The following is a 12,800-nucleotide window of genomic DNA, read 5'->3' on the forward strand; positions in this document are numbered from 1 at the left end:
GAATATTGCAGCATGACAGTGTCAAATACATCAATAGATGATCGTCGGAATCAAGGAAAAATTTGACTTTTTATCAAAAGCTTCAAATGATGAAATTAGGAAAATTTCAATGGATAAAGACTGGAAGACTGAGGAAACAGTCCCCTCATCAACATAATCAGTGATCAAGAGAGATTTTGGGGTCCAAAAGGCTTCTAGTGGGGAGAAATGATCAGGGATCGGTATTTTAGCTAAAAAAATGAAAGTGCTCAGAATTGCTTTAGACCTGAACGAATCAATAGAGCTCCTCGTTAGGATTCCAATCCCGTGAATGGTTCAAAAAACCGACATCGTATGCAAAAGTTAGAGCTTCTGAAAGTTTGGTAAAAAAATTCAAAGTCAAAGTTTGACTAGAGTTGACTGGATGCCCAGTCAGCGTGCAAAGAATATTCTCTAGTTTCAGTCAATAACAACAAGTTTCATCTTCAGATTCACCAGTTTGACTCCAAGGTGAAATTTGAATTTATTTTTAATTAAATATTATTATATATTATATATAATTATTATTTATTTATGCAATTTTAAATGTTTTACATTCAAATCGCATTTAAATTTGTTATCGTTCAATGTATTAAATGGTATGCAAAAAAATATATGGGATGGATGGAGGGCGGGTTTGAACCCATGACCTACCCTCCCAAAGTCAATACCCTACCAACGTATCAAGTCATGTAGGTTTAAAAAATGTGGGCGTGATATTATATTTAATGTGCACCGCAATCCGTCGGCGAGAGAGGGAGCCAAATCTGCGGGGCTAGCCCCCTCTCCATGCGACCTCAAGCACGCGACCAAGGGCCAGGTAAATGTGCTTAGCGCGCTAATCACGATTAATATTAATTAATTCCATTTAGCCTTTAATTAATTAGTGATTAAGTTGGAGGAGATTTTGGAGGATCCACCAAATTCAGAGCTGCCACCAAATTTGGCGGACTGAACAGGCAGTGCTCCAGATTTAGTGGAGGTTTTGTAGGAAAATTTGTTTGAACCATAACTTACTCAATTCTCAACCAAATTTCGAAAATGAATAATCATTTTTGGCTAATTGGCATGTTGGGAATTGATTGGAGCATGTTTCAGAGGCAGAAGAGGTCATCTATAGGTGTTTTTGGTCACTTGAAGATTTTTTAAGCCGAGGGCCACCAGGTGTTGGAGGCCATTCCCAAAGCAGCTGGTAACCAAATTGAGTAAACAAATAGTCATTTTTGATATATTTTAATTTTTTAAACTCATTGGAAGGTTCCAAGAGAATTGGATGCATGTATCAGAAATTTGAGCACTATTGAAGCTAATACAAAGGCCCACACTATGAAGCTAGACCAAGGAGATGTAGCCCAGGCGGGGTGAACTCCTTAAAAAAAAATGTGTATTGAGCTCTGTTATTTGTGCTTGCTGTGTTTTTGTATGCCGATGTTCATCCATTTAAATTCATGCTTTTAAGTTCATGCAAAACACTAAATTTCACCAAGTTAAATGAATTGACAATCACATGCTCATGGATAAACTCTTTATGGATAAGCAAATCAAAACAAAAAAAATTTTATATCTGGAAATGATACTAGCACGACATTAACTAGCAATCAATTTCAAATCAGATATTAAGTCCCTAATCAATAGCTAATATTAAAACAGACTTGATCCTCATCTCTTAGAAGCTCCTCACCCTTATCTTTATTAATAACCATTAATATTTTTATTTTCTTAAGTTTAGACTTAGGAACCCATTAAAAATATTAATTATTTTAATAACTGCTCATCCAGGTGGAATTTATCAAAATGATTTATGGGTCTTGGAGATCACATGTGTCTTAGCCTCTCCTCCAAATTTCAAGGCTAAAGAACATTCGATGCTACCAAAAATAAACACTCCCTCTTAGCGAGGAATGTGCTCTAGCAATGTTTCACTATAGAAACATCACACTCATCTTCCGCATCAGTACCTGTGCTGATGCTTGGCCTACTGCCTCACATCCCCTGCATTGCTACTTCCTATACTTCTTGCCATGACACTACCACTGCAACTGCCGAACCTGTACTGCAGCTCCCTCTCAACATGCTGCATCATGTTTCCCATATAACTACCATTGATAACTGCTGCACTGCAACTCTTGACACTTATCCATTTCTGCTATTGAAATGGATTCTTTACCATCCCCATCTTCTCCCTGAAATAAACAAAATGTGTTCCTCTTAGAGCCTTGTTGAGGATGTTTGCCACCTGTTCTCCTGTAGGAGTGTATCTCAATTATACTGCCCCTTGTTGGACACAGTCTCTAACAAAGTGACACCTGATATCAGTGTGCTTCGACCGATCATGAAATATTGGATTCTCAGAGAGCTTGATGCAACTTTGATTATTACACATGATCCTCGTCGCTTCCATCCTTCTCCTGAATAGATTCACAAGCAATTTCCTAAGCCATATGGCTTCGCACGAAGCTATGGTAGCTGCCATACATTCTTCTTTAGCTGAGCTCAGAGCCACGGATTTATGTTTCCTACTGCACCAGGAGGTCATTCCTGACGCAATGTTGAAACAATACCCAGTTGTACTTTTTCGATCTACTGAAATTTCATCCCAATCCGCTTTAGTGAACCCACTTAGCCTGATGTCATTGCCTCTGGTTTACAATAGTTCATGCTCGATTTTTCCTTGTATATACCTGAGAACATGTTTGTTGTTTCCGAGTGCGCCCTCTTAGGTTCCACCATGAACTAATTGAGGGTGTTGACAGTGTAACAAATGTCTAGCCTGGTATTGACCAGATACATCAGGGACCCTATAAGCTATCTAAACAAGGTGGGATCAACGTCTTTATCTTCTAATGCATCAATCTTCTTCCAGTTGGTGATAATTGGAGTAGACATAGGTCTATAGTCTTGCATCCTGAATCTCTTTAATATTTCTGTAGCATATCTCCCTTGTCCAAGGAATATCTCACCCTTTTGTTTCCAAACTTCCAACCCCAGGAAATAATGCATTTGTCCCAAATCCTTCATGTTGAATTATGTGGCTAGGTTCTTCTTTTAGTCTTTGATGATCCTGGATGATCCTGTCAGGAAGAGATCATCCACATATAAAAATAGGATTAGAGTCTCATTCTCTACAACCAGATAGTAGAGATTAGGGTCTGCATCACTCTTGATGAACCCCATCTTCTGCAAGTAACCATCAATTCGACCGTACCATGCCCTAGGTGCATGTTTAAGCCCATACAAGGCTTTCTTTAATCTGCATACATGATATTTCTTATCATGTGTCTCAAAACCTTCTGGATGTTCAATGTATGCTTCCTCTTCTATTACCCTGTTCAAGAATGTCGTCTTGACATCCATCTGATGAATCTCCCACCCCATCTGTGTTGCAAGAGATATCATGGTTCTAATAGAAGTATACATGGCTACTAGGGTGAAGGTTTCTTCGTAGTCTATCCCTTCCTTCTGAGCATACCCCTTAGCCACAAACCTGGCTTTGTATTTCTCCACACTACCGTCTGCAACATATTTGACCTTGTACATCCATCTTGAACCTACCACTGATTTGTCCTGAGGCCTAGATACCACTTCCCAAACATCATTGACCATTATAGAGTTGTATTCCTCCACCATAACATCCACCCATACTTGATGTTGAACGACCTCCTGCAAACTAGAAGGTTCCCCAACCTGAGCTACTAAGGCCTGGTATCTGTATGGTTGTCTTCACTCCCTTTTACTATTCCTAGGTGCACCAATAAAGTCTTCTGCATCCCGTAGAATTTGTCGGAGTTCCTAGCTTGTTCTTCCACTGGTAGTAGGCACATCTATTAGCTCTTCCTCTTCCTGAGATTCTTCCTTTTATAAATCTTTGTCTTCAGGAGAATTTCTAGTACTAGTTTTTGTTGGTTGAAGTGGTTTGACTCACGACTCGTCTTTCAACTGCTCCTCGAGAGGCATTTCTCGAGATTTCCTGAAAGCTCCTCCATGAACTTTACATCCCGCCGAACTACTACCTTCCTACTCCCTAGAATATAGACTCTATATGCCTTAGCATTCTCACTATATGCCACAAGATATCCTTTCTCATCAGTTTGATCTAATTTCTTTCTCTTCTCTTCGAGTATAAGGCAATATGCTAAACTTCCAAATATCTTGAAATGACTGACTTCAAGTGTCTTCCCGGTGAATACCTTCTCCGGAGTGATCTTTCCCAATGCCCTGTGAGGAGTCCTATTCTGGACATAAACTGTCGTGCTACATGCTTCTGCCCACAGGAATTTAGGCATATCCTGATCATACAACATTGCCCTAGCTGCTTCCACAATAATCTCGTTTTTCCTTTCTTCTACTCCATTCTGCTCCGGATTGTAGGGAGCTGTCCACTCTCTTCTGATGCCTTCCTTAGCACAAAAATCGGTGAAGTCATTGTCAACATACTCTCCACCATTGTCTGAGTGCAACACTTTTATCCTCTTTCCCGTCAGATTCTCCATTAGAGCCTTGAACTCTTTGAATCAACCGAAAACCTCATCTTTGGTTTTCAGAAAGTAGATCCAAGTCTTCCTGGAATGGTCATCGATGAAGGTAATGAAGTATTCAACACCACTAAGAGATTTTGTGGACATCAGTTCACAGATGTCTGAGTGTATCAATCCTAGCACACTCTTAACCCTATTGTTACTTCTGGAAAATGTTGCTTTAGCATACTTTCCCAGAGCACAACCTTTGCATACATAATCTCGTTCAGTACTTAGTTCTGGAATTCATTATATTGTTTTCCTGAGAATTCTCAGAGCCCCATGGTGTAAGTGTCCCATCTTCCTATGCCATAGTTCATTCAAATCTTTGTCTCCATTACTGCCTATCAATGCCATTGGTGATTTTAGCTGCAACCTGTACAACCTGTTACTTCTGATTCCAATATGAGCCTTCTTTTTCCAACTCGGGTGTTTGACATATAATTTCTCCTTAATGAAGAAAACATCATATCCCTTGTTCTGAAGTTGAGATACAGAAATTAAGTTCACCCAAAATCCTAGCATATGCAACACATTGGTTTCTTGAAGCCGCTCTCCTGCTTCAGTTTGAAAAACTATAGTACCTCTTCCTACTAGAGTACACTTTGCCTTATTTCCCATGGTGATCTGAAAATTCATTCTTTCTTCCTGATAATCTGAAAAACATTCTCGGATTCCTGTCATATGCCAGGAAGCTCCACTGTCTATATACCAGACCTCCGAGGAGGCAGAGCTTTCTAAGGAAGCAAATTCTTCTTCCAATTTGGAAGCTAAAACAAAATAATTGTAATTTATGTCCCTAGTGCATTATTCTGGTAATATGCGCAAGTCCCCTTGAGTGGATACCTCTGCATCATGATCTTGACCCATAATCGATTTTCCTCTCCAGTTGCCAGATCTCTGCTTTGATACCATGTGAAAATTTCTAAACTGAAATTCTACTATTGCAGTAATTGATTTATTTCACCTACTTATTATTCACAATAAGTTATATATGAAATCCCTTCAGTAAATATTAAAATACATTCTATTGAAGTTATCACATAATTACCCAAAGAAAAATACATGCACAAGAACCAATCACGTCAACACAGTTATTTTTTGACAATTGTCCCCGGAAAAACCTAATGTGGGAAAACCAGTGCAACAGATGAGGGTTTTATTAATCTTCAGTAGAAATTTCTTTTACAATGAATGATTTTACAAAGAAATTGAAAGAAAGCACCTGATACTTTCCATTTGAAGCCTTTTGACACTTTGGAGACCTTGCTCCCACTTTTGCATCACCCCTGCATCACTCTGCGTGGCCCAGCGTGACTCTGCGTCCCTTTGCGTCAACCTGCATAGGCTTTGCGTCTCTCCTCTGGATTGCGTCTCTCTCTGCGTTGTCTCCCACTATCCCTACGTCACCTCCTCCCCTGCCACTGCCTGTTATTGATGCCCTCCTCTTCCTCCACCCTACAACTCTCCCTCTGAAATCGATCTCCTCTACTTGAGAATCTATTTTCCTTGAGATACTGAGTGTCTGTCGGTGTATCTCCAAATGATCCTCAAGTATTCTCTTATACTTTTCCTGTTGACGAATCAATGGCCGAGATTAAGTCCCTAATCAATGGCTAAGATTATAACAGACTTGATCCTCGTTTCTTAGAAGATTCTCACCCTTATCTTTATTAATACCCATTAATATTTTTATTTTCCTAAGTTTAGACTTAGGAACCCATTAAAAATATTAATTATTTTCATAACTCCTCATCTGGGTGGAATTTCTCAAAATGATTTCTGGGTCTTGGAGATCTCATGTGTCTTAGCCTCTCCTCCAAATTTGAATGCTAGAGCACATTCGATGCTACCAAAAATCAACAATAGCAGGGGTTTTTACCTGAGGCTTTCCCTAGAAAATTATTGTGTTATGGGTGATTGAAATTCTTCATTTTCTGCTTCGTGATTTCATCGATCAATTTTTGTTTCCGTTGATGAGTAGAGTAGATTCAAGTCAATTGTTTTAGCATATCACAATCTTCAATTTGAATCTACAATAAAATTCTACACACTAGGATGTTTTACCCACCATTTAGCTTGGAATATGTGTCCCATGACCTTGGTCTTGTATATTTTTACATGGAAAATCAACCAGGGGTTGTTACAAACTTCACTTGGGATCCAACTTAACATAATATCTTTACACCATGGAAAGCTACGATAGTTCCAAAAGAGGATCCAAAGTGTACCAAATTCCTATTTATTATTTTCATTTTGATCTTTCCAACCTTCTTGCTTCAATGAGATAAGTTGTTTCAATTTGTAACTTATTTTTAGTTCTTTTCTTACTATTTCTAATGCATCCTCATCTTTCTATTCTTTTACATTAGCAATTATAATATTCAAGGATTTTTTTATTGCACTCATGATCTAGCTCAATTAGCTTGTTCATTTCCTCTTTGATGGATTTAATATCTAATTTATTATTTGTACTACTTAAGGCCATATTTCTATTCTTTTATATTAGCAATTATAATATTCAAGGATTTTTTATTGCACTCATGGTCTAGCTCAATTAGCTTGTTCATTTCCTCTTTGATGGATTTAATATCTAATTTATTATTTGTAAAAATAATTAGTATATATTAAACATTTATGTGTTTAAATTTCATCCTCACTTTGTTATGGGGATTCTTAATTTTAAATATAATTTTTTACAATATGCATACCACAAGTCCAAAAATACATAATCCATACTCATATGACATTTTTTGAAATTAAGTAATGTAATTTTAAAACAAAAAAACATAGCTACTTTGGAGAGAAATATCAACTTTTAATTTATGTAAAACACTAAATCCTAAAATATTTCATGGAGATTAAATCCTACCATCCACCAAATAATTATTGAGAATTAAATTAAAATTCTAAAACCCATGTAATATATAAAGATAATTTTTGAGTAAACTAAATATACACCGTAGTCAAACTCATGGGTGAAACCACCCCTTTCCATGTTGTCAATTGTTAAGAATTGTAATTTTAAGTTGTTTAATATGCAAAGTTAGAGTGTCTCCATGATTTTTTCGAGTGCTAAATCTATTCATGCATTCAAAAGTGCATTTTAAACTACAAGAAATGGTAATTTTGCTAGAAATGGTATTTCCTAACATCATTTCATCTATTAATTATATGGCGTCTATATATATATAAAGTATAATAATAAAATAATGAATAATGAATATAGATGAAATGGTCTTTTTCCTTGAAATCCTACTATACAATTTAAAAAATGCATAAATGAATTCAATACCCTAAAAAATTCTTAAATGACTCAAATTATACAAAGTAAACGGTTTGAACTCAAGTTTTTAAAATTGTAATATGGAGCGTTGTTGCTTAGTACCTGCCTCCTATAAAAAAAGTAATTAATAATTTTAAAAAATAATAATAATATAACTTTATTGATAATTTTAAATTTATATAAAACTATATATATGAAACATACATTTAAATTAAATATACTTTAATATAATTTTTAAATAATATAATACTAAAAACTAATATAAAAAATTAACATTAAATTAATTTCATATTACACTTGTTTACGCAACTACTTCCTTAAATTATTCGGCCTGGAGTATGCCGTAAAACTGCTTCTGCTTGGCTAAGAGCTCGTCTTCCTCGGACGTAAGGAAACAAGTTAACGGCCCAAGACCCAGAGGCATCTGGCAGGAGTGAAAGCCTACTCCCTTACGGACCACCAGCGGGTTATTACAGGTGGCGTGGTTTTCCTTGATAACGGTGATGAGTCAAACCGACATTCACGGATAGCAGCCAGAGATCGCTGTCCTCACTGTTGGTTTGACACCTGAGTTTGATAGGTTTTGCCACCTTCGGAAAAAAAACTACTTCCTTAAATTATGGTGGGTAGCTATCTACATGGCATTGTGTTGTGCAACAATCATTATTATAACATTTGGCTAATAGAAACTTTTATTAAATTTTTTATTTTTATATTTTTATATTTCAAAAAATATTAAAAAACAAAAATTATCAACTATACATTTTAGAAAATTAGAATTTATTCATCAACCCATTAGAAAAAACAAAAAACAAAAAACCCTTTACATTTTAGAAAATTAGAAATTATTTTTTAGTTTTCAAAATATTAATTTTAATATTAATTTTTTCCAAACTTTAACAAATTTCATCAAATCTGTTTAAAATTTTAAAAACTAACTAAAAATAAAAAAAACCAAAATTAAAAACCATATAAAAAAAACAGTAAATTTTGATTAAAATTGAAAAAATACTCTTAAAAACCCATTTCACGGTTAAGTAAACTACGCTTGATCCACTTTTTGTAGTGGCTCGATCTAGGTTCCCTGCATATGCTTCTTGCATTTGCAATATGTAATCTTCTTTTATGAATATATCACGCTTTTTCTTCCTGAAAAAACTACACTTTTACCTGTTTTATCGATCTAGAACTGATTACGTGCACATTGAACAACGTATGAATCGTTGAATCCAGCCTTTTGGGATCATGGATATTTAATTCTGGCCTCTACATTGTATATACCCGCTGGAATCGGGAGCACCTGGACATTGAACGAAGATGACGGGTTTTTATTGCTCGCTGTCGTGGATTGTAGGGAATTATCATGATGATATCTCCATTTCTTGGGGGATGTACGGACTCATTGGTCCACGCAGGGTTTCGGGGGGAGTCTTTATTGCTGGCCATCGTGCGAACGTGGGTAAATGTTTGTTAGCGGGGGTTTCTTCGGAGTTTTATAAAGAAAATAAAAGAATAAGAGGTAAATTGTTGGTTAATGAATTTTGCTCGGAGTCTCTTTTTCTTTCATTCTTGATTGTTATTTTTTTTTTGCCTGGACACTATTGAAGTTTTTTAAATAAATGAGAAGGTGAATCGGCGAGGCCTCTGCCAGAGGATAGGTTCAACTTTAAACTCCTACGATTTAGCCCATGCACTGCCCAGATTCAGTTAGATTTGGCACCAAAGGGAACAGGTGAACTCATCGGAGGGAGTAGAAGCGGGCTATCCTCCAGGCATTAGCTAGGCGGCCCCATCGGGCCTATTGCTCTATCTTCCGTGAGATTTCTCCCCATTACTTTTAAACAAAGTGAAGTTATTCGGTAGGGTTTCCTCATCTGCATCTTAAATCTGTTATTCATGGTTTTCTTTTTGCTAATGTGTAGGAGCTTAGCTTGAAGGACTGCATTTTTTTCTTGGAATGATGCAGTGACACCTTGTTCCTTGGCATAATGCAAACCTCTGAATCCCATAGGTGCGTGCAATGAGTAAAGGCAAGGCAATCGGCATAGATCTTGGAACAACCTACAGCTGCGTAGCAGTTTGGGAGCATGATGGAGTGGAGGTTATTGTTAATGATCAGGGAAACCGAACCACTCCTTCCATTGTTGCCTTCACTCCCTCTGAGAGATTTGTTGGAGATGCTGCCAAATATCAGATCGCAAATAATCCGCACAACACCGTCTTCGATGCCAAGAGACTTATTGGAAGGCGGTTCACTGATTCCTCTGTGCAGAGTGACGTTCAACTCTGGCCTTTCACTGTTGTCGCCGGAGACAATGGAAAGCCTGTTATCCAAGTTCATTATAAGGGCGAGAGGAAGATGTTTGCAGCCGAAGAGATCTCTTCGATGGTATTAGTTAAAATGAAGACGACAGCCGAAGCATACCTAAACTCTGATGTCAAGAATGCCGTGATCACAGTGCCGGCCTATTTTAGCGATTCTCAGAGGAAGGCTACTAGAGATGCGGCCAACATTGCCGGTCTTAACGCCATGAAAATTATTAATGAACCAACCGCTGCAGCTATAGCTTATGGGTTTCATGGTGAGGTTTATTCTTCCAATAGTAAAAATACCGTCTTGGTTTTCGACCTTGGAGGAGGTACCTTTGATGTTTCCATTGTTACTGTGGAGGGAGGTAAATTTGAGGTGAAGGCTGTTGGAGGGGACACACATTTGGGTGGCGAAGATTTTGACAATCGGATGCTCAAATACTGTGTTGAAAATTTCAAGAGAAAATACAGAAAGGACATTACCACAAGCGCCAAAGCCCTTCGGAGACTCCGTTCAGAATGCGAAAGGGCAAAAAGAAATTTGTCTTCAGTGGTAGAGACTATGATTGATATTGACTGTCTCTACGAAGGTCTGGATTTTCACATGAAGATTACGAGAGCCAAATTCGAAGAGCTCATTACCGATTTCTTCGATAAGTGCATGCGAATCCTCAGACAATGTCTGGAAGACGCCGGGATGAACAAAGAGCAAATTAACGAAGTGGTTTTAGTAGGGGGTTCTACTCGCATTCCAAAGGTACAGGAACTCCTTCAAGATTTCTTCCATGGAAAAACACTCTGCAAAAGCATAAACCCTGATGAGGCTGTTGCACATGGCGCTGCACTTCAGGCGGCAGCCTTAAACAATGAAGGCATCCAATTCGTCCTCATGGATGTCACGCCTTTGAGCCTTGGAATCAATATTAATGAGGGTGTAATGTCTGTAGTCGTTCCCAGAAATACTCTCATTCCAGCTCGGAGAGAGGCTTCTTACACTACATTGCGTGACAATCAGGTAGAAGTGTCTTTTCCAGTGTATGAAGGCGAGAGAGCAATGGTTGCGGACAACAATCTGCTGGGTGAATTTCAGTTGAGTGGAATTCCGGCGGCCCGTTGTGGAGTGCCAAGCCTTGCAGTTGTCTTTGAATTGGACGCAGACGGAATTCTGAAGGTGTCAGCCCGGGACAGGGGAAGTAGGGTAAGCAATTTTATTACCATAACGAACGATGGTGGTCGGCTGAGCAAAGAGGAGATCGAGAAAATGACGGGTGATGCCGAGAGATTCAGAAGGGAGGATGAAGAGGTAAAGAAGAAGCACAGTGCCAGAGTCGATTTAGAGAATTACGTTTACAACATGAGAAGCAGAGTGAAAGAAGCCTTGAGCAAGAGAGAGATGAATGTGACAGTGGCAGCAGATATTGTGCAGATGCTGAATAGTGTGGAGGAATGGTTGGATGAGAACGAGAGTGCGCAGCTTTTCGAGTTGGAAGAGAAATTGAGAGGTTTGACAAGCAAATGCAGCCTTTGACACGCTAAACATAAATTTACTGAAGCTTTTCCAAAGTTCATAGCATGTTAATTTAGGATGTATTAGTTATGATATATAGTTCCTCTTTCATAATGCAGTAAACATTATATTCCATACTGAGATAATGCTATGTCTTTCTCGTCTGCGAACAATACAGGAAATTTTAGCCCTTTTATGATAGGCAGCTGTGTTATTTATCCAAATTAAGATGGTTGTGAGTGCCAAAACATAAAGCTATGAGGAATGCTTGTATGCCCTTAATTTAACTTGGCAAACATTATCTTCCTGAATTTTTAAGTGACAGGGAGCCTGGTTTAGGAACTTGAAAATTATAGTGACCGGGATTTTTTAAGCTTGTATGCCCTTAAATTAACTTGGCAAACATTATCTTCTTGAATTTTCAAGTGACAGGGACTCTGGTTTAGGAACTTGAATTTTAAAGTAACACGGATTTTTAAAGAAAAATGTTTGACGACTTGTTTAGTTTCTGCATCAACTTTGCAGGCTGTTTTTTTCCATGAGTGAAATTTTGTATTTTATTTGTTTTCATAAGTGAAATTTTTTATTTTATTTTTTTCTCAAATAAGTTTGCTTCATTTTATTTAATGTATAAAATTATTGTATTTAAATGTTCCTCTTAGCAAAGATGAATTCTCATCTAAGTCGATAAATAGATATATGTGACACGTATAAGTTTGTTAAAGTGATTCGTATATTTGTAGATGTATGAACCATCTCTGATTTAAAAAATAATGAGATTCAATTTTCCGAAGTGGTTTACATTGTGATGTAGATTAGTGTTTTTTTATTCAGGAAAATTTGAATTAGGACTCTACTTATCCCAAAGTAACAAAATCCCTAATAATATTGGCAACAACCACGAACCCCTTAAACTTATAATGTTTATTTGGCCAAAAACATTTGTATTTATATCTTAAGTAGTGTGAATAACTAAGAGGCTATGTCACTCTCCAACCTATTTATGAGTACCTAAAGTGGCGAGAAAAACACTAAAACATATGCGTCATTGGCCTTATCCTATAGCATTTCCCAAGTTGGAAATGATGTATGATACGGCTGGCCGGCCATGTTTTTCAATGCAAATGCTTTCTGTTTGTGTTTTTTTTTCCTTTTTATGTGCCCA

General features: G+C 37.3%; 1 protein-coding gene across 1 annotated transcript; it reads left to right on the top strand.

Annotated features, from left to right (window-relative positions):
- Nucleotides 1-9,468: 9,468 nt before the first annotated feature.
- Nucleotides 9,469-11,768, top strand: LOC149266568 (heat shock cognate 70 kDa protein-like). The gene is made up of 2 exons (XM_089396986.1): nucleotides 9,469-9,633; nucleotides 9,741-11,768. The coding sequence occupies exon 2, from the start codon at nucleotides 9,839-9,841 to the stop codon at nucleotides 11,654-11,656; it is 1,818 nt and encodes a 605-aa protein (XP_089253112.1). The 5' UTR covers nucleotides 9,469-9,633; nucleotides 9,741-9,838; the 3' UTR covers nucleotides 11,657-11,768.
- Nucleotides 11,769-12,800: the final 1,032 nt, after the last annotated feature.

This window comes from Pinus tabuliformis, chromosome 6, assembly GCF_031772625.1.
Source record: "Pinus tabuliformis cultivar Carrire ecotype Pingquan chromosome 6, CPIR1, whole genome shotgun sequence".
Lineage (NCBI taxonomy): Eukaryota > Viridiplantae > Streptophyta > Pinopsida > Pinales > Pinaceae > Pinus > Pinus tabuliformis.

Coding starts and splice junctions, on each gene's coding strand:
- LOC149266568 (XM_089396986.1), top strand. CDS start 9,839: ATGAGTAAAGGCAAGGCAATCGGCATAGATCTTGGAACAACCTACAGC.